The 26,229-nt window shown below is 45.2% G+C and overlaps 1 protein-coding gene and 1 long non-coding RNA gene across 4 annotated transcripts; one reads left to right on the plus strand and one right to left on the minus strand.

Moving 5' to 3' along the window:
• Positions 1–18,348: 18,348 nt before the first annotated feature.
• On the minus strand, positions 18,349–19,979 carry LOC134180134 (uncharacterized). 3 transcript variants are annotated; one of them, XR_009969941.1, is made up of 4 exons: positions 19,842–19,979; positions 19,688–19,782; positions 18,901–19,620; positions 18,349–18,814 (listed from the first exon to the last, which is right to left on the minus strand). It is a non-coding gene; the product is annotated as an uncharacterized LOC134180134 (long non-coding RNA). The 3 variants fall into 3 exon arrangements; XR_009969940.1 differs by having other exon boundaries at positions 18,349–18,836; XR_009969939.1 differs by having other exon boundaries at positions 18,892–19,620.
• A 552-nt stretch (positions 19,980–20,531) lies between these two features.
• LOC134179406 (uncharacterized) lies at positions 20,532–22,540 on the plus strand. Its single transcript, XM_062646287.1, has 4 exons — positions 20,532–21,759; positions 21,818–21,892; positions 21,959–22,114; positions 22,173–22,540. The coding sequence occupies exons 1-4, from the start codon at positions 20,542–20,544 to the stop codon at positions 22,458–22,460; spliced, it is 1,737 nt and encodes a 578-aa protein (XP_062502271.1). The 5' UTR covers positions 20,532–20,541; the 3' UTR covers positions 22,461–22,540.
• The last annotated feature ends 3,689 nt before the right edge of the window (positions 22,541–26,229 follow it).

Here is a 26,229-nt window from a genome sequence, read left to right on the forward strand (position 1 = left end):
GGCATTTGGTGGTACCCCCAATGGTCAACTGTCGGGCTCAGCAGAGCACATCGTTACCATCTACTTTACAGCTAAAGCTGCAGGAAATGGGAATATGGGTGGCCGAATCACAACGTTGGCTAAGTCTGATACAGCTGGAACACTGTTGGTGCCTGTCAATACTCCATTTGTAGCAGGCAGCGTCACACAGATAATCACAACTACTAGAAAACGGCGGCATGAGCCTGCACTGCTGCAACCACAGCCTTTGCTGCCTTTATTGAGTTTGGATGACAAATCAAAGAGTAGAGACAAGAGGCAATCGTCCTGTGCTCGTCCGTGTGATTCTTGTCCCAATGGTCTAAGGGAGAACGGAGACACTAACGGAGACTGCATTTTTGATATCAGAGATTCAAGTTATGTGCAGCTGTATGTTTTGGCTGCCGTCAATAACTTTCAAAAAGATTATGAAAAGGTCATACAATCAGAAACTGCATCGAGACCGTTTTTGCTTGAGGCCATGGACGCGAACCTTGACGGCAGCATAACTAACGACGATGCTCAGTTCTTAGCTCAAGTCAACTTCAAGTTGGTGAGATTTGTAACTGATATTGTCACCAAAACGAACCAGACCGCTGGAGTTTGCGAGTTTGAAATCAGTAGCCGACTGTTGGTGAAAGGAGACAGTCCTGCTCCTGTCAGTCAGACGTATTTGTTTATAGATATTGCGCATACGAGCGCGTCCTTTCAACAACAGTTTGACGACGCCGTACTGACAGTCGGTCGTAAAGTGGTTCCAAGCAAGGGCACCGAATTGTACGGTGGCATTTGGGAAGCTGGGGATTTAGGAGATGGACGGACGGGAGTTGTGGGGACATCAAACTTTAATCTAACAGACATGGGTCTCTCTTTCATTCAGGCGACTGTCAATCAAGCCGGTCAATCAAATCCGGGAAGGCAGAGACCCATGTTTGCAGCAAGAAGTTCAACGGGGTACATATATTCTTCCAAACTTGAAGTTTCCCTCCCGTTTGGACGAGAGGTGTTCACTGTTGTGCAGTCAAATGGATACAGTCCACTTGTTAATACAAACACATCATTGACATGCGACATTGCATCTCTTACTACTACTACTATGACACCGACTCTTGCCACAACAGAGGCGGCTACGTCTGCTGCCACACGGCTTCACAATGTTACTACGTTTCCTTCTGTTGTGTCCTCTACGAGCAGTGTAACGAGCAACGTCACGTTTCGTACCGACGCAACGGAGACTGGCAATGCAACTCGAGCATCTACTGGGATACAGCCTACGAACGCAAGTCAGTTTGTCAATGTGACGACACGGCCAGGAAATGCGACAGCAGCAAGACCAACCAATGCAACGCAACTAGCGACCACAGTCGAGACTCGAATGAATGCGACGCTGCCGACGTATGTAAGCGAAACAGCGAACGCGACACAAGTAACCAATGCAACAGTGACCGTGAATGCTACCGTTACCACGAGCCCGCGATCATCTGTAAACACTACCGCATCCACAATAACAACAACAACAACAACAACAACAGCAGCAGCAGCAACAAGTGAGGCAGCTGTTGTCAGTACAGACCTTCCTACCAGCGAGTCACCAGCTCAACTTGTTGGTGTTCCTTTGGTTACAAGTTTGTCGGGTGTCGGATTTCTGACAGCAAAATTGAATGAGACGGATAGTATGAAGTATGTTCAGCGTTTTGGATTTTTTGTGAACGGAGCAACTGGTAGCTCCGGACGTGTGGTAGCAAAACTGGGCAGTCGGACTGTTGAGTCTTCCTCTTATTCCACTTCTGCTGCCGTTGCAACACAGCTGAGAGCTATTGTGGCTGCTAAAGAAGTTTGGCAGGATAAGCCTCGTATTGTCTCGTTTATTCAGGTATTGGACAACTTGTTTGATGTACGGACGCGAACCACGGAGGTGGAGATGCGAGTTAGGATCGGCAGTAGGACTTACACAGGAGGTTGTAGCGTGAGCAGCAACGCAAACGAATGTATGGCGAGTATTACCGTTCCTGACTTGACATTTACAGCTGCATCTGTGAACGCAGACGTGGCGTTTGCATTTAAAGGCTTGGCGGACGCGTTCATAGAAAAGGATGCCGTTACTCTGAAGAGAACTTCGTCGTGGACGGTCACCCGCGGTGCCGTCATCGTTTTGCCATCGTACAGTGTTTATCGTGGCGAGACGTTCAGTGTGAGCGTTTACGGCCATGCTACATATCCCATAACGGTCTTTGCTCTCAAGTTTATTGTTGGATCTGCATTGCAGTATGTGTCTGCGTCGGCTGACGCTAAATGGGATCTGAAGGAGGACGCACAGAGCGTGAATGCCATCTTGAAGGATCCTTCTTCGGTCGGGCAAAATGTCGTGAGCGCACCAGAACTGCTCGTCATTGTAACTGTTCGAGTGCAGTCCAACGCTCAAGAAAACGCATTTGCTAACATATCGTGCCTTGTACAAGAGCTCGTTAATTCTAAAGACGAGTTTTTGGCTTCTCCAACGTCACCTTTTACCGCGGCAGTAGTCGACAGGATGGGCTTGCAACCTTCGGGCGCGGTTTACGTTGCCGACAATGACGTAGTGGGAATTTTGGCGTATGCCGAACAGACCGAGTTGGCTAATACTGCAGTACTCGATGACATGGAAGTTTCTTCAATTTTGCGTATTCGTGCAGTCAGACCGCGTGGCTCGGTGGAGACGCTGTCGTCTGGCATGGCGTGTAGTAGTGCAAACAATAACGCAATTAAAGTAGATTCACGTTGTTCTAAAGTGTTTCTTGATGGATCAGAGACGACGGGAACGTCCGCGACCGATATAACCATCACACATTTATCGGGTAGTCGCAAGATCGCTTTCAGAGTATGGTATCCAACGATACCGGTCGTGTTGTCTCTTGCCGACTCTATTCTTAATGTGATCGACCAGTGGCCCGACCCTAGCGCTTCTTGTAATCCTCGTTATCAATCGACAGGTCTGACTGCCTACGCTAACTTCAGTGTCGATAATTCTGCGACGTACGGTGTTGATGTAACGTCGTTGCTTTCATCTCTCTTTCAATCGGATGATCTTGCCGTGGCGACAGTGAGTGGTTCCAAGGTCGAAGGTGTGGCCGATGGACAAACGTTAATCCGTGTTGTGCGTTCTACGGGAAATGTATTGATTGGCAACGTGAGAGTGACGGTGAGCAACTCTTCTGTGTCTGTCTCACATCTGAGCGTTACCGTCTTCACGGGCTTGAGCGTGGGTCTGTCAAGCGGTGTTCCATATGGAAAAGTAAGCACACAAGAAAGCAGCATTTCTGTTCTACAAAATTTGAACTTTGAAGGATTGAAAGGTAACGTGGTGGTAGCTGCTGTTCTTACAGACAAGACATTTCAAGAAGTTTTATCGTCGGATGGTGTTGTCTTAAACTCCAGCGACTCTACTGTTGTTCAAGTCGTCAGCAACACACAGATACAGGCTGTAGACACGGGATCGGGCGACGTTGTTGTGGCTCAGTTGCTTGTCCATTTATCTTGCGTCGCGCAGTCTTCGAACCGTTTGATCGGCGAGGGAAGAGGACACGTCGTCGTCCGACTGCCGAATCCGACGGGTGTGACGATTACTGGTGTAGTGACAAGATTGACGTTTGCCGGAGATGCGGCCGCAGATGGCGGTGTGAGCACGTCGTCTTCTATTCGAGTGATATTGTTGTATCCGCAAGGGAGAACGAAAGTAATGACGACAGATCGTCGCACAGTCTACAACACATCACAGTCTAATGGTTTGTTTCATGTTGTGCGCACGTCGAGTGGGGTTACCATCACACCAAATACAAACGGTTTGACGGGCGTCGGGAAATTGCGCGTTCAATTCTCTCATGTAGCTGTAGAGGCGAGCGTGATGATAACGGTAACTAAGTTCGAACGTTTGACCATAACCGCATCGCCCTATCCAACTTACTCGGGCTCAACAAGCAAGTCTGTGAGTGTGCTGAGTCCGATTGCTGCCACCGGTCAATATGAGAAGTGCATACTGTCTGCCGTCATGACATTGCAAGATGCTCATACAATAGTTGTCACGTCGAGCAGTAAAATCTCTTACGCGGTCTTGTCTCCGACGGACATCTTGTTTATCTCCAATAGAAATATTGTCAATGCTCGAGGGAAAACGGGCAGCACGGATGTTCAAGCTACGTTTTCTGCTCAACAATCTAATCGCTTGTCTATTTCTGTGTCTTCGACTCCCGTTTTCGTCAAGTCGATTCACTCATTTTCGTTTCCTTCCACTTTCTCGGGATACAAAGACGTGGCGACATATCGTGTGCAAATTGGAGCGACTTTAAGTGATGATACAAAGTATGACGTGTTGTATAATAACAATGGAGCTGTCTTACCTCGCTTGCTTAACCTAACAAGTGACACTCCACTGGTTGCGAGTGTTGTAAGCAGCACTGGTTTAGTAACTCTTCATAACAATCACTACCAACTTGTAACGTTGACAGCAGATGCCGGTAATGGTGTGACTCGTAGCGTCAGTACAGCATGCAACCTGCTGGCTATGGGAGTCGACGTGGACTTGGGACAAGTTTCTGGCGTTCCTCTTCCTTCTCGCACGGTTGGTGATCGGTTCGATGTGGACGTGAGGGTCAACACTAACGGTAAGTCGGTCGGCACTTTGAAACTTCGTGTTTTGTACGATGAAACGAGGCTCAAAGTGTTGAGTGTAACGCAGAGGTCCGGTTGGCCCGGTGGCTCTTTTCTCTCGACCATCGATGATCCTCCCGGTATCGTCTCATTCGGTGGCTCTCCGTCTCCGCCTCTGCGGAGCGTTTCAGCAGCAGTAGCTCGTATTCGGTTCGAAGCGTTAGCTGCGGGTCAAGTTCAAGTAGAAGGACGAATAGAGACTCTGTCCGGTGTTGGAGTCGACGACTCTCTCATTGTACCTGCCGACACGCCATTTGTGGCCGGTAAAGTTGTTCAACTCATCACCGACACGAGAAAACGCCGTGCAGCAACGCAACATTGGTTGGACGCCGACGTACCGCAAATGAGAGGTGATGATGGTGATGACGAATATGACGACAGAAAACGCAGCAAGAGAGCGACACCATGCAGCAAGCGACCGTGCGACGTGTGTCCAGGCGGTCGTGAGAGCGGCGACGCCAACGGAGATTGTATATTTGACTTGAGGGATGCCACATATACTCAGCTTTACGCTCTTGTGAAGAACACCGATTTCAAGACGAGTCAAGGCCAATCGGTAAAGTCAGAACTGCGTCAGTACATGCTGGATGAGATGGATGCTAATCTTGATGGAACTATAACGAGTAAAGACGCGTTTTTCTTAGCTCAGGTTGCTTTCAGACTTATGAGATTTGTTAAAGATGTTTCCGTTGATATCAGTGTTGATACCATCTCTGGCCAGTGTTCGCTGTCCGTTTCCGTTATTCTTCTCACAGCAGGAGACATCCCGGCACCGAGCTCTCAGACTCGCTTATTTATAGACTTTGCTCATACAAATTCCTCTTTTCAGAAACAGTTTACTGCAAGTCAGTTCACTAAAGGTACCGTCGTGGTGAGAAACAAAGGGATTGGCCTGTATGGAGGTATCGTCGAGGCAGCAGCAACACAAAACGGCACATTTCAAGTGCAAGCGTTGCCGAGCGCTATCGCCTTTCCTGACTTTGGAGTATCTCTCATGCTCGTAACTACCGACGGAAATAACATGTCAGGAACGGAGCGCCAAGTGGCCTTGTTTGGACTCGATCACGGACCTCGTTATTCCAGCAGATTGGATGTGACATTGACGGTGGTGACGCCACACTATAATGTCATTCAGAGTTTAGGATACAGACCACTGTTCGTCTACAATTCAACAGTCTGCATGGCAGGTGCTACTCTAACTCCAACTGCTGGGACTACTACATCACAATCTACCGCTGCTACTGCAACTCGTAACGTCACTGCACTCCCAACGATAGCTCCAACTAACAACCAGACAACACTCACACCTTCTGGTCGCAATCCTACTGTGCTGTCTACGGTACTGCCTACGACTGCATCTGCTACAGCTTCTGAGCCTTTGACAAGTACTCCAGCATTGTTCTTACCTTTATCATTGCGTACTTCACTTAGCGGTGTGGGCTTTTTTGTTAACGAACTCCGTCAAGTATCATCTTTTGCGTTTCAACAGAACTTTGGTTTCTTCGTGAATGGAGCGTCCGGTAGCAGTGGCACCTTCTCTTCGTCGTTAGGACCACTGTCGTCTACTAGCTCACCGTTTACCTCATCAAGACGTGCAGCACGTGATGTGAGCGCCGTATTTGTCCAGGATCAAGTGTGGAAAGACAAACCTCGCTTTTCTGTCTATTTACAAGCGTTTGACGACAGATATAGCGTGTGGACGGCAGCCGCTACTTTGGAGGCTCGAGTTCGAATCGGCAGTGATGAATACAAGAGTTCGTGTGTTGTGGGACTGGGAACAACAGAATGCAAGACAACCGTAACCATTCCTTCTACCAAATTCTCGATTCCGTCTCGAGCTAATGTAGGAGTTGGATTTCCAGGCAAAGCAGATCTTTTATCTCGTTCTAATGTCTTTCAATTGAAAGACACGCAGTCATGGTCAGTCACACGTAATGTTATAGCTGTGTTGCCATCCTATCCTCTCTATCACGGAGATACCGTGTCTGTTCCTGTTTATGGACACGCTGGTTATCCGATTGTTGTGTTTTTGCTCAAATTCACGTTAGATTCTGATCTGGAGTTAGTGAGCGTTACTGGAGATACTAATAAATGGGTACTCGGAACAGATGCTAACACGGTTAGTGCGCGCTTAAAGGATCCAACTTCCGTCAGTCAGGATGCTGTCAGTACACACGAGATGTTAATGTCGCTCACTATTCGTGTCAAGAAGTCGGCCTCGGTAAATCGGTTGGCATTCATGTCCATTGAGGTGTCCGAATTGGTGAATTCGAAGGACGAATATATTGCTACGCAGAAGAATCCTGTTGCAGGTCTTGTAGTCGACCGTTTCAACGTTAGCAGATCTGGCAACGTATTCATTGCGGACAACGAGATTGTAGGAATTCTCGCTTACTTCCAGCAATCGGAGTTGCTCAACACGGCCATATTAACGGGACAGAAAGTATCGTCGCTTTTTACTGTGAGCGGTGTTCGAGCTAGTGGTACTATCGAAATTCTCCGCTCAGGATTGACTTGTACTAGTAGCCGTTCTACAACAGTTAAGATGTCATCAAGCTGCTCTGATGCGTATTTTGACGGATTAGAAGTAGTCGGGGGCTTACAGAGAGCGATGGTGAGCATATCTTATGCTGCTCACACTCTTACCAGATTCCTCATTGTTTGGGCTCCGACAAGCAAATCTGTGGATGTTGTCTTAAAAGATCAACAACTTAACGCTGTAGATCAGTTGCTAGACGAAAGTCGGAACTGCGAGGCGTTATACCAGACAACAACTGTGCGTATACTCGCAACGTTTGATTCGGGAAGCAACCAAACGTTCAAAGTCGACGTGACCGACATGTTGAAATCTCACCTGTCCGCTTCTCCGTCCTCTGTCTTATCGTTGGACAGCAGCGAGCCTTCTGTTCGAGGTCTAACAACGGGTAGCGGTCAAGTGTTCGTTCAAGTTGGAAGCTCAAGACTTGGGTTGGCCGCCGTCCTTGTTTCTCCTTCTCTCGTCTCTGTCACGTCGCTTAATGTTGCTATTGTGACGGATGTGTCGGTATCTATACCGTCAGGATTTTATCCTAAACATTCTGTGCAAATGGCGACCGTCTCGGTCAGTCAGCAGCTAGACTTCGAAGGTAAATTCGGTTCTGTCGTTGCTACTGCCGTGTTGAGTGATGGAACCGAAAGAGAAGTCACCGCAAAGGACGGTTTTATTATTAATGTGACCGACGCGTCCGTCGTGTCCGTATCCGGTTCTTCTTCTGTGCGAGCGGAAGGGAGTGGATCTGGTGCGTACGTTCATGTCATATGGCCAGTCGCTGCTTCTTGTGTCAACCTATCTCGATCTGGGGTGATTGCCGAAGGATTTGGAGTAGTTATCGTCACTCTTCCTCTTCCTACGGACGTGATAATTAGCAGAGTAAACAGTCGCATTACATTTGCGGGTGATCCTTCTACATTACCTCAATCTAACGCTCTTCCTACAAGTAGTAACATCGACGTGCAATTAGTGTTCTCTGGTGGGAGAAGAAGAGACATGACGTTAGATACAAGAACTATTTACAACACAACTTTCTCGAATGATCTCTTCTATGTGTCACGGACTGCTCAAAGAGTTATTATTTTGCCAAACAAGAATGGCACTACTGGCGTCGGTCGCTTGCTAATTCAGTTTTCGCATGTGTCACTGACGAAGAGTATCGCCGTCACCGCCGCCGCTTTCCAACGGTTGAACATTGACTCTCATCCTTATCCACCGTTTCCTGGTTCCTCTCTAATGTCAGAGGTTTTACTCAGTAAATTCTCATCTACCAATCAGTATCAGAAAGCCGAGCTGCATATTTCCGTTGTGTTAACCGATGGTTACAGCATTGACATATCTCGAGACAATAGGGTTTCGTATCAACTGCTCAAAGTCGATCAGTCAACGGTCAGCAGCGACGTTATTGCAATTTCTAACACGAATATTCTCACTCCATTAGGAAAATCAGATGCCGTCGATGTAGTTGGCCAATTTGGAGGTCACGCTAGCAGCCGCTTGACCATTAGAGTAACAGATACACCTATTTTCGTCTCTACTTTCGACTCGCTTCGTTTCACAACGACTCTACGAGGGATTAAAGGGAAAGCCAAGTCACGTGTATCGCTCAGTGCGACGTTTAACGACGGCACACAATATCCAACCCTCTATTCCAGTACGGGCGCCGTTCTTCCCGGTCTCGTGACATTGACCGTCAGTGTGCCCGCTGCCGCATCCGTCGATTCTTCGACCGGCGACGTCACTCTGTTGGACAATCACCATCAGTTTGTTAGTCTAACTGCAACGTCAGCAACCGCTTCACGGCAAGTGTCGTTTGCTTGTAATTTGGATCCAGACGGTGGAGACGTAGACTTGGGAGCAGCCACTGGAATTGCTCTTCCCGCTCGCACAGTCGGACAAACGTTTTCGGTGGCGGTGAGACTTAATACGTTTTCTCAGACTGCCGGGACTATAAAAATACGAGTCACTTACGATCGATCTCTACTTAACGTGAGCACGGTTGCTACTAGCGGGACAGATTGGCCCGGTGGTTCGTTTCTCTTTACTACAAACGATCCTCCCGGTGTCGTAGAGTTTGGAGGAAGTCCTAGTGGTGGAGTGAAGGGGGGTGACGTGCATTTGTGTAATATTGTATTTAGAGCCGTCAAGACAGGCAGCACGCTGCTGAATGGAGATATCGTTACATTGTCCAAATCTGTTACATCGTCCAATGGCGTAGACGATTCTCTCATCGTACCCAAGAATACTCCAATCGTTGCAGGTAAATCCACTCAGATCATCAGCAGTAGACGGCGACGCAGCGATCGAGGTGAAGATGAGACGGCGGCGTCCTCTAGTAGTTTCTATCGCTCACGACGCGCCACGACGTGTGCTAAGAGACCATGCGCTGTTTGTCCGACCGGTTCGGACAGAGAAACGGGAGATGCTAATGGAGACTGCATATTTGATCTACGGGACGCGACGTACGTTCAACTCTATTCGTTAGTGAAAGCTAACGGATTCTCCACACAGCCAGGGAAGGCCGTCATGTCGGAAGTGCAGCCTTTCATGTTGGCCGAAATGGATGTCAATCTGGACGGCGACATATCTGTTCGAGATTCTTATTATTTGGCTCAAGTAGACTTTCGTCTCTTACGTTTCGTCAGTCGACCGAATGTGAGCCTATTTACCAACACGATCACGGGGCTATGCGAACTCCGAGTCGAAGTGAAAATGTTAACACAAGGAGATCAACCGGCGCCCGCTTCGCAGACGATTCTCTTCATCGATTTTGCTCATCAAGATTCCGCCTTTCAGACACAGTTTGATAGAACACATTTCAGTAAAGGTAGAGTGGAAATTAGGAAGAAAGGAACGAACTTGTACGGTGGGATTGTACGGGCAGAACATCTCGGAAACGGAGTGTTCGGAGTAGTCGCGTCTTCTACGGCCATAAGGCTTACCGGATTTGGTGTGTCCTTGTTGCAAATGACGACGGATGCGTCCGGAGACTCGACGATGGGGAGGCAAGCCGCCATGTTTGGCACGGACACGCTCGATTATCCGTACAAACTGGATGTAACGCTTACGTCGGTCACTCCTAACTATAGAATTATTCAGAGTTTTGGTTACGGCGCGCTTGTCAACTTTACCGACTTAATAACGTGCCCCACGTTGCCCACTCGAGCACCGACGTCTACGACACAATATTCAGACATCGCAAATACTCTTTCTACGTCGACCGTGCTTGTGACCGGCTCGTCGACTGCGGTCTTTAGCAAGTACGGGAGAATAAGTTTAGTCGCCAGTGGACCGACTTACATATTCATATCTTGGAATCCTCCGTCCACCTTACCTCAGTCGCCTCGACCTCTTTACCAAGTTTGGATGGTTTACTGCCCAAGACGCAACTCTCTCGATGCCCCGCCGTCGTATCCTCCCAACTTATCACTCGATCAACTTTCGTCTCTTCGATCGCCTTGTCCTGGCAACGAGCCGCAAAGAATAGACGACGGAGATCAAATTGTCTTGTTTCATCGCCGGGGAGATCTCATTCCAGGTAGTGATTACTTATTCCAGTACAGGTTTATGTCGATAGTTTCGTTATGGACGCTTGTGAGAACAAACGAGACAAAACCGTCTGGACTTGAAACACCAGTCGTATATCAAGTGACTTCTGCGTGTGTCGGATTGAATTGGTCTCTTCCAGCAATACCAAATGGCGTCATAACACACTTTGTTCTCTACCAAACTCTTAGCTCCGAGACGGTGGTCGACCGTCGGTTTATGGCAACTAGTCATCGTTTCTGTGAACTAGAGCAGGCGACTCGCTATTCGTTCAGAGTGGAAGCATACAACAGGTAAAGCGACTCCAACAGAGTCTACTTTAGTACCTTTCTCATGCATGTGTATAAGTTATACGTGCATTGTTCATTCGACGTGTTTGTTTTGTTGTTAGTGTTGATTTTACTGCCAGTCCCAACATCACAATTTTAACTCTTACCGGTGAGAGTGTATTAATCATTAGGTGCAGGCTTGTCTGGATTGTTGATGTTTTGGTTGTTTATGTTTATAGACAATCAACAATCACCTGTCGCCGCTTTAAAACAGGATTCTTTGCGCACCAACTCAACGTGTATTGGGCTGACGTGGACGTACGTGCCTGATTTTACTGAGCTTGACCCTCGAGCGGTCACGGTTTCGTTAGAGAGAGTCAGCGTAGACACATCAACACCTACGTTTGTTCGAAAACTGAGAGGATTGATGTCGTACACCGATTGTGGATTGAAAATAGCAAACGTTTATAGTTACAAGATAACTACTGAGCTAGAGTAAGACATTTGGTTGTGTTTACGCGTTGTGTGCTTTTTCGTGATAGAAAGCGTTTGTGTTAGCACTGGAAAGTCGTGGAGCAGCGACGACGTCTTTGAGTTTCGAACTTCGTCTGAAGAAGGAAGCGAGGGGGGATTTAAGGATGGTGGAGACGACGGTGGCGACGGGATTGGGTTTGAGTGGTGGATCATTGTTATTATTGTGGCGTCACCTGTATTGCTCCTCGGTGTTCTGGCAGTCGTCTTTGCTCGACGACGACGACATCGTCACAAGTATGAGTTTAGAAACACACCGCATCAATCTAACTTGACTAGATCTAAAGGGAGAGGAGCTTCGAGGGATGATAAATTCAACGACTTTGAGAGCGTAGAGCAGTTGGTGGTATGACGTGCACACAATAATTTGTTACTTTGTTTTCTTGTTGTTTATGAATATCTGCTTTGGCAGGAAGAACATCCACCTTCCAATATTGCACACAAGAAAGTTTCTCCATTTGATGAGACAACGTTCATAAACTATGGAATGGATGATGGTGATAAAGAAGTACGAGTGTATAATATAGCACACACACACACACACACACACACACACACACACACACACACACACACACACACACACACACACACACACACACACACACACACACACAATATAACATATATATCATATAGTGTCTATCATGTACATGCAGTAGTATAGCGTAGCGAGTGTTTCCGTCGTGCAGTTGATGTTTGTTTGAGCGTCTGTCTTATCTTTATTTAGCAGGATAGAAATGTCGTTGCTGACGAAGAATCTGGTGATGATGAGGATAATGACGATGATGATGACGACGACTACAATGATAGAGAAGACGCATGTCATCCTGGTGACGTACCTGCGGCTCCTCCTTTACCATCGTCTCTTTCTGTTAGAACGGATGACGAGAGTCTGCCCGCTGCGTGGTCTGCTGACACTGCGGGTAAGAAGAAGCGAAACAGACAGCAGAAAAAACAAGTTACTGTTGGACAGGATGATAAACGGAATGGTGAGCTTCAGCGACGGGAGCGGCCGACGTTTATGAAACCCGACCACAGGATGGTAGAAGTAATGCCGCACCGACAGAGGACGGACACGGTCGCGGGTCTACCTGAAGCTAAAGAGGACAGGGTCGTACAGGCAGTCAATGCGCTGCGAATGGGAGTGGAAGAGAAGAGAGGCCCAGTACAGAAAGCGGCCAAGAAGTGGAAGGAGAGCACCTTATCTGCTGTTAATATGGAATTGTTTGAAAATTCCGCGCAGTCTCATCGGTCTTACACGACGGAGGCGCTCTCTGCCGCGGTTGACAACGAATACGAGTCTGTTGTGATAGGAAGCGAGGATGCCGACATTGCTCTAACTCGCTCTACTACATTCCACAAACCACAACTTGAGCATTCTACTCCGGTGTCTACAGGGTCGCCACCGTCAGCAGAGACATCAACTTTATCGACATCACAATCGTCAGAAATTTATGCTGCTGTTGACGTTAAGTCAAAAAAGAGCAAGGAACAGAAAGACTTGGAAAAAGATCGTCGTTCGGAGAAAGCAGAAACAATGGAGAAAGAAGAGGAGACGAAGGCCAAAGAAGCGCTAACAAAACTGCAGTCTTCAACTTATAACACTGGAGGTCAGATGAAAGGCGAACCAACGAAACGAGGAGAAGAAGCAGTTAGAGAAGACGAAATAAGGAAAGAGTCTGTCGACAATACAGACGTGCCAATAGAAATATCGCTACAAGAATCCAGCAGTCGACTGCACGAAGAAGACGAATCTTTTCCTCCGCCGCCACATCCCCTGCTTCTTTCTCAAGCACTCGATACATCAAAAGGGCCAATGACAGAAGAAGACTTAGAAGCGATGGACGCAGAATTCGAGCGAGAGAGGGAAATAAAGGAGAAGAGACGACGAGCGGCCGAGGAAGCGAGGAAAGAGGAGTTGAAACGACTCAAAGGAGAGGAAGAACAGAGATATCGAGATGCCGAGAGAAAAGCGGCAGAACGAGCTGCAGAGACGACGCGATGGACTGGAGAAGGTGGAGTCATAGACAAAGCTAAGGGATTCGATGAAGGCATTGGTATCGGAGGAAAGAAACGTCATGTAACACCCGATGGTTGCAATGTAAAGAGACAGGCCGCTTTGTTTGAAGCGCAGAGTGAGGCTTGCAATCTCCCCAGACCGCACAGAGATGCGACGAAGGTGACAAAAAAGAATCCTTCACAGAAGAAACTACGTGAGAAGTTGAGGAGAGAATCTGGTCTTTTCGGATTTGACCCTGATAATAAATCCCAAGATAGCCAATCAGATGACAATCAAGTGACAAGTCTTTAGTTTATTTTCTTACTGCTGTTGAGTCTTGTTAGTTATTATTATTAGCTATTATATTTTGAGCTAAAGTGCATGGTTTTGTACTTCAACGAACAAACTATTTTTGTGAACCATTTGCTATAGTATATGTCGTAGCAAGGGGGACAGTAATGGTACCCATGCAGCTATTATAAGAAATATATGTAATGATAAGTTAGCTAGACGTCTACGGAACCATTGGCTGCATGCAGATTGGCAACATCTAGATAGTAACTTTGCTCGAAATACTAGAATCTTTGCTGACAGTAAGCAAAGCAGAGTATACTTTTCGACCAGAATGTCAATATATATATATATATATATAATCAGTGATTTTCCTAACCCTCTTCAAACATGCGTCCTCATCCTGCGCATATTTGGCCCCGCCCCTAAAGAGGCGTGGCCTAAGTAGGTAATGTGGTACAGTAGTAAACGTTTTCTGCGATGAATGTAATTGTAATGTATGTATATCAACCAAACTTGTAGACAGGTTTCATTATTAAACCAAAATTCAAATAACACTATGACTATGTTCATCATGTTATAATGTAGTCATACAAATTACGCCTAGATGCTGTCCAAGTATTATAGGCAAATACTTTCTACTATAATCTATATCAAACAAACATGTGAGCATGTTTTACTAGTTTAATAACCAAACTTGTGCAAACAAACTTTTAATAACAGTCTGTAATTATGTTTATCATGTTATGTGGCAGTGAGTGCCTATAACACTTTGCACCCAGGGTGCTGTTCAAGTAACCTTCTAGCTTTGTGCTCTTTCCACTTGCAAAATGCACGCTCAAAATTAAACTGATACATAGGTGGTCCTTCTAGTAAAATGCGCATCAAGCAGTCAATTTTCTCTTCAGACAAACGGTTCCGTAGTTTTGTCATCACAGCCAGCATTTGTTACTGGTATGACAAGTACATCTGTCACAGTTACTGGAGCAAGCGCTAGACGCAAAGTCAGTTTAGCAGTACGTAAACAGAACACGCCTAGCTGCTACTATTCTACAATAAACCAGCAGGTTTAGACTATTCTCCATAAGGTTGAACTTCGAATTCTACAATATTTCTGCTGCCTTTTGGACCTTCCCGATGATCTTGGTATAGCAGAGCCTGGCATTTTCGTTTATTAGGTTAACTAAGCCCTTCCTACAAAGGACAAAGAGGATTCAGATACAAGGGGTGGAGCTATGATCATTATACAATTATCTTGTAAGACGTACAGAAAGCAACTGGAACCATTTAGGTTAAAATAATGTAACATGTACAAGCTCTAATGAGCACACCTGGTGTGACCTCTAGCTCATTAACTCATCATCAGTTCCTTAATTAGGGGGTAGAATGGGTTTTAGTAGACAAGAATGCACTTAATAGAATGCGTCCCGCTGTCTGAAATCTGCGTCCCAACCTCCTCCAATGCGTCCCAAGACGCATCAAATGTATTGTAGGAAAATTATTGATAATATATATATATATATATATATATATATATATATTGTTAATATTATATTTTATACCCTAATAACCCAACATCCCTCTCAACATCTCTCCCAAGTCAAGTAGGCAAATCCCAAATACGAACATCTAAAACTTCTAATTGCATACGTGCATGTAACATCTTGGCGTTGTAGCACCATTGTTTTACAGACGACTGCTCTAATATGTTCTTGAAAGCTCGAGGAAACGGTATCCCACTGATTGATGATGTCTTTGAACATATTCCTTTCAAAGTCTTTAGAGTGAAAGATGATATGAAACCCAGAGATTCAAAAACTACACACACACACACACACACACACACACACACACACACACACACACACACACACACACACACACACACACACACAGTGATAACGGACGCCTGTTCAGTTTCTGAATTGCATGTGCATTGATTAGACCATCTCATGATCATGTCATGCCTATTGTAAGCAGGAATCGGTCTTTTGAATAGAAAGAGTTCGTTGTAAATCATAAAGTTTAGCGTTTGTCATAACGTTGTACTACTCTAGTATAGTGCAGGTCACATGAATTGCCTACTACACGGCAACAGAATTAATTCCTTCGACTGCGTGACTCGATCTACTCGTTTTTTTAGCTTTTTGTATTGTAGAGCTCTGTGTAGCTAGAGGAACCCAGCTCAGCAAACAAGACAAAACAACGTACTAGACGCAAAACACGTAAGTAAAACAGCAAGTTTACTGTTTCTGAAAGCGTTATTCTCGCCCAGCAGCTGTAGCTACGTAGCAGCTGCATGGATCTCAAACCGTTTCCAAGGCTTCTGCTTGCGCCTTCTCGCTGCAGACAAATTAATCTACAATGCAAATCAACTCTGAGTGAAAAAAACCAACTCTCCATGCACTCGTGTACGTGTCTCACTCGACGCCTTGAAATAGGTCCAAGCGGTTGCTTGGATTTCTTTCGACTCTCTAAATTGTAAACAATCGATGACCTGTGAACAGGTCGCGATGTTTCGCAAAGAGACGAATGTTTCCTTCAACATAAGAGATTTGCATGCTTTAACTGTTGTATATCTACAGCTACCTAGACGTAGACGACATTTACCCGATGCTCATCATCATAATGCTACCGATCAAGAAACGTTCCTTGTTGAAACGCAATTTCTGCTCCACCTCGCGGAACAGAAACATGCGGGATAGCAACTGCTTAGCCATGTCACTTACAATAAATGTAAAAATAAAAGAGAGACCTTTTTATACAATTGTTAATGGGGACTTCCGCCATTCTCTGTACCCAATGATGTATGTGTGGGAATTTCCGGGAAAAGTTAATTAACAACTTGAAAGTTAGACAATGACTTAAAGTACCCTAACCAAAAACAGACCCTGTTATGTAACCAAAACAGACCCTGTTATGTAACCAAAACAGACCCTGTTAGATAGTAACCACCCAAACCGGCCCTAGATATGTTGTAACCAAAACAGACCCTGTTAGATGTAGTAACCAAAATAGAAGACGGATGACAGATGAAATCTAACTAGAAACGCTGCGCTATCTACACATTTCTCTCCAACACTTCTATAGCTAGGATTATCAATTAGCCGACATGTCGAGTCCATCCAGTTTGTGCATGCAGCGACAGAACCTAGCCTAGCTTGTAACTAGACCGTATAGCTATTAAACTCTAAAGAGAGTGGTGATCGACGTGAAGCTAGGACATCCATGCCACCAAACTCTAAACAAAACAGAATTTGTTTTAGTTATAGAGTTCTTGAAAACTAATCAGGTTACTTTTAGGTCTCGAGTCCCTGTGGTAGTCTACCCGGAGTCCCAGAAATCAAATGCAATTAACTAATTAACTAGTAGAAGTCCCTAGCCCTACCTAACACAGTATCATCTGCTAGATTCGATGTAGCCTAAAAGCATTCACTCTTCCTAGATCTTCCATCGTGTGCCTTGGTGGCTCGCAAACGTCAGTGCACTCCATCTGTGCAGCCGCGTATAGATCTCTAGCTAAATCATTACTAGACAAACTGTCTAGAAGTATTGTTATGTCGACGCTCTGATTTTTTAACCCTAGGCGTAGCGAGGGATAAAGTCGTCGTCTCACCGGAAGTAGCGACTCGACGGAAATACCGACTCGGAAATACCAACTCGAAAATACCGACTCGACGGAAACGACCACGTGTGTAAACAACATTTGGAATGTATAGCGTGCGTTCAGTGGTACAGTGTACTGTAGCACTCATGTAATCTCGACATGTTGGAGCTTGTTCGGTCCGCTAGGTGGAGTCACGCAGGGCCTTCAAATTTTGATTACTGATCATAACTTTCGAGTGTACCTTCAAAGTCCTGAGAGTATCCTAACTGGCTGCGACAAAGCTATGACGCGTGATATGTGCCAAAATAGGAATAATTGCGCATCAGGGGTTGGCCTTTTGTGCATCAGCGGTAGGGTATTGTGCATCAGCGGTAGAGGTTTGTGCATCAGGGGAACGGTTTTTGTGCATCAGGGGTAGCGTTTTGTGCATCAGGGGTGGGGTTTTTGTGCATCAGGGGTGGGGTTTTTGTGCATCAGGGGTGGGGTTTTTGTGCATCAGGGGTGGGATTTGTGCATCAGGGGTGGGATTTGTGCATCAGGGGTGGGATTTTGTGCATCAGGGGTGGGATTTTGTGCATCAGGGGTGGGATTTTGTGCATCAGGGGTGGGATTTTGTGCATCAGGGGTGGGATTTTGTGCATCAGGGGTGGTTTTTGTGCATCAGGGGTGGATTTTTGTGCATCAGGGGTGGATTTTTGTGCATCAGGGGTAGGGTTTTTGTGCATCAGGGGTAGGGTTTTTGTGCATCAGGGGTAGGTAGTTGTGCATCAGGGTAGGTAGTTGTGCATCAGGGTAGGTAGTTGTGCATCAGGGTAGGTAGTTGTGCATCAGGGTAGGTAGTTGTGCATCAGGGTAGGTACAGTAGTTGTATTTATCTCCATGGAAACACAATTTATTTCTAAAATTGTTAAATTGTAGACTTTTCAAGTATGATCTATAAACGACATCCAAAAATTTACCAAAATTGAGTAAAAATAATCTGACTTTGACAAAAAATCTTAGCAACATAATTGCCATGACAACAACTTTATTGCTATGGATACAGTGCTCTCTCATCACCTCTAAAATCACCTGTGGGTTCTGATTGCAGAGTAAACTCAGTCATAAGCTGCAATTCCCACTCCTCTGTCCATCCATCATTCTGATTTCCATTGCGATCTTCATCACCATCATCATCTCCAGCAGGACTTCGTCGTTTTCGCGTTCTCCTGGAACTTCCGGCTTCAGAGCGACGACCGGAAGTTGTTGCAGCACCTCTGGTCGACGAAGACGTTCTTCTTCTTTGTTGATCTGAGCTGACATCGTCATCAGAACTCTCTTCGTGTACTGTGTGCACTCTTGTATCGAAAAAGGAGTCAGCTATGTCAACGGAAAGACGCGCGAAGACCAACGGCCTACAAATTTGAAATCTCACCACGTCTACCTCTTGAAGGTCCTGCTACGTCGTCATCACCATCACTGTCATGTTCTCCATTCTAGCACGCGCCAACGATCTAGGTGCGGTCAAATGCAGATTCTACAGCCAATCAAAGAACAGCTATAGCAGCTCTACATCTCCCGTATATGACTCTAGCGTGCTTTTGCGATATCGCCATGCGTAACAATTTCTACCACGTGTTTCTCACGTGTTAGGTGATGTGAAACATGTAGCTGCCGGCTAGACGGTTAAGTAAAGAGACTGCGTTGTAAAATTTAAAATCACAATGAAACCTAAGTTTTAGCGTTTGCCTGGACTCTAGTATAGTGCAGATCGCATCTGTGAATTGCCTGCTACGTAGCAACAAATTTTCTCTTACGTAATACTAGAGTACTGCGTGACTGTGTAGTAAACTGCCAATAGACTCGTGACCAGTCTCGTCACGCTTTTGTCATTCCCGGATGCTCAATCCTTACCGCAGAGAATTCTAGGGACTGCATGGTTGTCTTTTAAAGTTAGGCTGTTCGTATTGTCTATATATACTATCTAGAGAGCTCTATACGAATCCAGCAAACAAGACAAAACAGCTACAGTAGACGTACTAAGCAAACCAAGTTAAGCAGCAAGTTCACTGCTAGATCTAAAAGCGTAATTCTCGCCCAGCAGCTGTAGATACAGATGCAAGGATCTCAAACCATTTTCAAGCTTTGTGTCCGCGTCTTCTTGCTACAGACAAATGATTGAACTCTACAATGCAAATCAACGCTGAGTAAAAAACAAACTCTTCACTCACGTGTCTCTTGAGAAGGGTCCAAGCGGTTGCTTGGTTTTCTTTTGTCTCTTTCGTACACGATCGATGAACCTAGGTGGCGATGAGACGAATGTTTCCTTCAACATGATTACAAAGATTTGCACGCTTTTTTGCTAGTTACGCATACGACATTTACCTGATGCTAGCAATCAAGAAAGGCTCCTTGTTGGAACGCAGTTTCTGCCCCGTCCTGCGGAACAGAAAAAGCGGGATAAAAAGAAGAAAGGATTGCTAGCCTAGCTAGCGCAAATGAAGGTGCGGCTGTAGAGGCGAGTCTATATAGCATATTACTTTTCTGTACCCGATGATGTGTGGGAATTTCCGGGGAAACAACTTGAAACAGATACTAAAAACTGATAACTATCTAGATATATTTCTTAGTCCCTGGGGTAGTCTAAACCAAGAGTCCCAGAAATCAAACCTAAATAAGAGTCCCTAGAAAATACCATACTTTAGTCTAATTACATCTCCCGGTAGCTAACTAAATAATAGATATTATGTAAATAATAATTAAATTAAAATTTTTACGGTGACAGATTAGCTAACTAGATACGAGGTGTAGTTTAGTTTACTCATTAACTAACTAGAGTAAAAGTTTTATTGTATGTATTATATATATATATATCATGTAAATTTTTAGTACAAAGACATGTAGTAAACTACATGAAATGTCAGCTAAAAATCTAACTTGAGTAATTAATATGGGCGCGCCTGGAAGAGTAAAAGTTAACTCTAGAAGACAAGGAAATTATTTAATTAGGGGATATGACTTCTAAATCCGGGCTGTTAAAATATCCGGGTCATTCTACAACTGAGTGTCCACAGTACGTGTGTAGATGGCCAAGCTATCACTGTTACGATCATGTTCAAGAAACCTCTTGCTGCCACCATTGCTGTTTTCGGTTAGTGGTCAACGATTTCGCTTGTTGCAGAGCACGGCCACTATGATGTTGAATGACGCTAGAATCGTGCGTTCACCTTTTCCCGATATTTCAATTCCTGATAATATTTCTTTTCACAATTATATCTACCGTCGATTCCAGCAATACGGTGACAGGACAGCTATTGTAGATGGACTAACAGGCCGCGCCTATTCATTCCGACAGCTCGACAGTTTGACCAACAATATTGCATCTGCTCTCATTCGTCGTGGACTGCAGAAGGGCGACGTCGTCTGTTTGTTTCTGCCCAATCTGCCCGAATATCCTCTCGCGTTGTTTGGCAGTCTGGTTGCTGGGGGAACGGTCACCACTGCCAATCCAGTTTACAATGAAAGAGAACTGACCCATCAGTTGAAAGATGCGAATGCAAAATTTCTTGTCACGACTTCACAGTTTGCAGATCTGGCTGGAGAGGCCGCTCGACGATCAGGAACAGTCGATGAAATTTTTGTTATTGGAAATAGTCGGTCAGATGTTCCTGCAGGCTGCACTGGGTTTGGGGAGCTGATGAATGACGATGGCACGGCTCTACCATCTTCTCTCACCATATTACCCAAAAAGGATGTTGCAGTGTTGCCATACTCTAGTGGGACTACCGGGTTGTCGAAGGGAGTCATGTTGTCTCACTATAATCTTGTCTCTAATGTCTGTCAGGTTGCGTCCTCTACGTTGCTTCTCAAAGCGAGAACAGAAGACAAAGTAGCTCTTGCAGTTCTTCCTTTCTTCCATATTTATGGACTTGTTGTTATTCTTTCTCGAGACTTGGAGCAAGGAACCAAGATTGTCACTCTGCCCAAATTTGAGCCAGAACACTTTCTGAAGCAACTTGAAGTCAATGCCATCACAAGAGCTCTTATTGCGCCACCAGTTGTTCTCTTCATGGCTAAACATCCAATGGTTGACAGTTATGATCTTTCTAGTCTTACTGACATTTTTAGTGGAGCTGCCCCATTGAGTGGGGAAATTACAGAAGCACTGAGGAATCGTTTGGGTATTGAGGTTATTAGGCAGGGATATGGTCTAACCGAGACAAGTCCTGTTACTCACTTATCACCAATAGAAGGTTGGAAACCTGGTTCTATTGGTTTTCCTTTACCAAACACAGAGAGTAAGGTGAATGTGGTTTGACTTGCTTGTCTGACAGGCATATTGTACGTCAGAATTTTTATAGGTAGTTGATATTGAATCTGGTAGTCGTGCTGTTGGAGTGAATGAAACAGGACAGTTGTGTGTTAGAGGTCCACAGGTTACTTTTATCAATGTCTTAGTTTTGTTTGAAAGAGTATGATGAATGTTTTATGAAAACTTGCAGGTGATGATGGGATATTTAAACAATCCGACAGCCACACGGGATTGTATTGATGAAGACAATTGGTTTCACACTGGAGATATCGGACACTATGATTCAGATTTTCATTTCTATGTCACCGATCGCTTAAAGGAGCTTATCAAAGTGAAAGGATTTCAGGTCTAGCAGTTTGATTGAGGTTTGTTTGCTTTCTATTACATACAATCATTGTCCCAAGGTTGCTCCTGCTGAGCTGGAAGCTCTTCTCATTGAACACGCAGACATTACAGATGCAGCTGTTATTGGAGTTCCCGACGAGCGAGCTGGTGAGGTTCCTAGAGCATTCGTTGTGCCAAGAGAAGGCTCTGACTTGAGCACAGAATCAGTTGTGAATTATGTCAAAAGTCTGGTTGCTGATTATAAAGAACTAAAGGGTGGAGTAAAATTTATTGATGTCATTCCCAAGTCAGCGAGCGGGAAAATATTACGACGAGTTCTCAGAGATGAAGAAACACATGAGAAATGACTTTGTAATGTTTTGTTACTATTATTGGTTGTTTGTATTCATCTTCAAAGAACAAGCAATTGAAATTTTTGATATCGAGATTGGCAGGTAGTAAATATAGTAATGCATGAACCTTCGTCAAGCGTCGCTTTAGACGAAAGCTACCGAGCAATACTCATTGGGAGTAGGTTCTATCTGGAGTAGAGTTGAGTTGAATTTGTATGAAACGTTTGCTATCGTCTAGACAGTAGATTCATCTAGTAGACGTCCGTAAGTTACATTACTGTAGAGATGTACACTATTCCTACCCACAATGGTACATATACTGTACAGTATTACAGTTATTCTCATGCATGCATCACTCGTGACTTCTAACTCATTAAAAATTGCAATCTATTCTATTACAGGATTCGGTCAGACTTCCAATTTTCTCCAACGCTATAGCTATAGATTGTGCATGTCTTTGTCTATCGCTTTCACATTACAAACTGTGTAATCAATTGCAATTTACGTACAATATCGATGGTACAGTACCAGTACTGAGTAGTTGGTGACTTGGCTCTCGTTTAATTTATAGCAACGAATTCCCATACGTAACGCACGCATTACGCTTCACATTTGTGTGTACGGCAGCAAGATTGAATGCTCACGGATTTATTCATTTTAATGTATTCACTAGAATGTGTTCTCTAGATAGTGTGTTGGTTAGAATGTGTTCATTAGACTCGAGCCAGTCTCTCCCCGCCTTCGTCATTCCCCGGATAGTCAATCCTCGCCGTGGAGAGACTGGTTTCAGACCGCCTTCTTCCGGTGCAATTAACTTTGAAGAGGTCATACCTTCTAACAGACAGGGTTACATAAACGGATCCCGGAATCCGTTTAGTGGTCGCTGCTTGTATCATAAAATCGTGATTTGTTAGTAAGTGGTATCCATTCTTCTACAGTGTAAATACGTATGCCATGCCTGTTGCTAGGCCATACAGTGTCTAGTCTACTGAAAAACAACAGGTTTTCAAGGAAACGGGGTGTCAAAACATTCCGTTCTTTACTAGGTAGCTAACGATCACGTATCCTAGTTGTTAGTTCAGTCGAGCAGCCTAGAGATCTCTCCACTCTAGTGTACATTGTTCAGTCGGTGATCATTCCCAGTGTAGGGTGCAATGCAGACCAAAGAGCAGTCCGTTGGTGTCACTACAGCTTTACTTCACGAATGGTAATTATTATTCTAGACGCACTGATCGAATCCGTCACTAGGCATTGAGATCTCAAACGTACAACTTACGCAGGTTTGAAAATCATTATGAGATCGGCACGCAATCTGAAGGTTCGTCGACAAACGACGTCCAGGCAGAAGTAAGTAAACTATTGCAATCACACCAGAAGCCTCGTCTACTCGAAGCTGACGTCGGAAAGGTGGTCAGAGATGTCTTTGAGCGGAGAGTACAAAGAAAGAAGACAAAGCACCAAGGAAACAGTGTCTACAAATATTTCGGCCTGAAAAGGAAGCGTGTGAACGACGACATAGCACACGACTCTTCTAGGAGACTAGTCTCGCGTAGCCAAACCCCTCCCCTTCTTGATATCTACCGGCGGGGAAGGGTTTGGTGAAATTGCACACAAGTAGTGGTGCCAGCCGCCACCGACTCCCGGGTGGCAGATAATCACATTAACATAAACGTGTAATCAATGGATCCGGACTGTTGTGCTTTGTGCTTGGAGTCTCTTTTCATCAAACGCAAAACAAAGAAAAAGAAACGGCTCTCGCAATACTCAAGCAATGTAGATATCTTGGCAAGTGTAAACTAGTCGGACATTCTTTTGTGGACCAGCTGATTAGATAGAAGCAGCTGGATCGAGCCTGTTTGTGATACATTGCCGAACGTAGCTTGCTTCGTTTCCTAGGCTAGATCAGCAAATTCAAGGATTGCGGCGATGGCACGGCAGGTCGAAATAATTAATTATGCAGAGGTTAGTGCACAGTTTGCGTGAATTCGTAGCTAACTAAACGCCCTATACCAAGAACAATACCATACTATCGTAAAGTCTGTCCATTGATTGTTGTAAGCCTTCCAACAAGTGATTTCTCGTGGACAACAGAGAGAAGAATGTTTCCAGTAATTATCACCTGTCAGCTTAACCTTCATCTAATTACTAGTTGGAAAGACGTGGGCGTATGCCTGGCACCACTGCTTGTGTGCAATTTCACCAAACCCTTCCCCGCCGGTAGATATAAAAAAGGGGAGGGGTTGGCTACGCGAGACTACTAGGAGACCGTGTTCTTCTGGCCTTCCTAGCACAAACACAAATATAGTCGACCTCTTGGAGAAAATACAGCAGCAAACGGACGAGCTGGAAAGTGAGAGGCAACAGCGACTGAACCTGGAGAGACAACTACGTGAATTAGCTATAATTAATAAACTATAGTTAGAGACGTCTAGATTATTTCTATAAACTTCCTACATGTACAGGCTGTCAGAGCTACGAAACATACCTGCTCTTTCACGATTTCTCAACGACTGAGGCATCCGGCTCGAGACCTCCGGGAAACAAAATAGGCAATTAGCTACAACTACCTAGATAATCTGCATGTCATTATGTGACCATGAAACTGTATCTACATGACGTAAATTCCTGAGGGCGGTCTGAAATCAGTCTCTCCACGGCGAGGATTGAGTATCCGGGGAATGACGAAGGCGGGGAGAGACTGGCTCGAGTCTATGTGTTCATTAGAATGTACTAGATGAGATCCCGTTCTTCACCCGGACTGATTGTTAGTTATTATCCTATTGAAGGCATGAAAAATGTAGCCGCTTTTCTTGTTCCGAGAAATCCTGTTTTTAGCAGCGAGTTTCCCGTCAGAGTTACAGTGTAACTTAAAGCCGGCCATTCGAAAAAGTTGCGGCCGAGATATGGAACGTGAGTTATTCGACGCTCATACGGGCAAACGAAGGTAGCCGTATTTTTATAAATGCGGAGGTAGTAAAAAATATCTTGCCTTTATCGACGACGCCGGTAATAAACGACACGCTCCGAGTACCGTCTGAGGTCAGGAATGGGCTTATAATTAATTAAAATTTGGTGGAGATCCGATGCGCCGTTCTAGAGAAATTCGAGCGCAAGTGAAAGCGGGTTCGATCAGCAAGAAATCGTGTCCCGAGTTCTCCTGGAAGAGACGGCGACACCCTCACTGTCGGCTTCGGCGGAGATCAGACTCGCGGTGACGGAGATTAGCCTCGGCCTCCCAGACCCGTGTAGCGCCGATACAAAATCGTCCTCCACGGGTCTGGGATGGTACCGCCTCTTCTCAGTATATTGCGGTTGGTCCTAAAGTCTGTCCCAGAATTAAAGTCATAATGGGTTTGGGGGAGTAACTTGGGAGTGGCTGAGGAAACCCTGCACCTTGTAAGGACCATATGCAATGTTGTTGCAACAATCAATTATAGATCCAGTTAGCCTCAGTTTACTATCCCCTCCAGGTAAACTAACACAGGTACTAGATAAGTAAGTGTTCCCTGTACGTACCCACAACATCCGAATCTTTTAGCTACAGTAGCTTGGCTACAAGAAGTTCTTCAGTAGATCTATGTGGTGTGCAACTTGGGAGGGCCTGCCTAATTAGCGGACATCTGTCCTTTGCAGCTGTGTAAAAATAATTGCAACGCATTTTCTTTTACGCGGCTGGTTGGAACTCAATAAGCCCCATAACTGTTACAGTCCAAGTTCTAACTTAGTAGTCTGCAGTCAATCAGAACTCAGATGCATTTTCAGAAGCAAAATGATAACAGTATCC

This window comes from Corticium candelabrum, chromosome 5 (genome assembly GCF_963422355.1).
Source record: "Corticium candelabrum chromosome 5, ooCorCand1.1, whole genome shotgun sequence".
NCBI classification, from domain to species: Eukaryota; Metazoa; Porifera; class Homoscleromorpha; order Homosclerophorida; family Plakinidae; genus Corticium; species Corticium candelabrum.

Excerpts from the sequence above, each read along its gene's own strand:
- LOC134179406 (XM_062646287.1), top strand. The coding sequence starts at position 20,542 with ATGGCCAAGCTATCACTGTTACGATCATGTTCAAGAAACCTCTTGCTG. Across the intron at positions 21,760-21,817 it reads TACCAAACACAGAGAGTAAG|GTAGTTGATATTGAATCTGG; the intron begins GTGAATGTGGTT and ends GAATTTTTATAG. Across the intron at positions 21,893-21,958 it reads TGTGTGTTAGAGGTCCACAG|GTGATGATGGGATATTTAAA; the intron begins GTTACTTTTATC and ends GAAAACTTGCAG.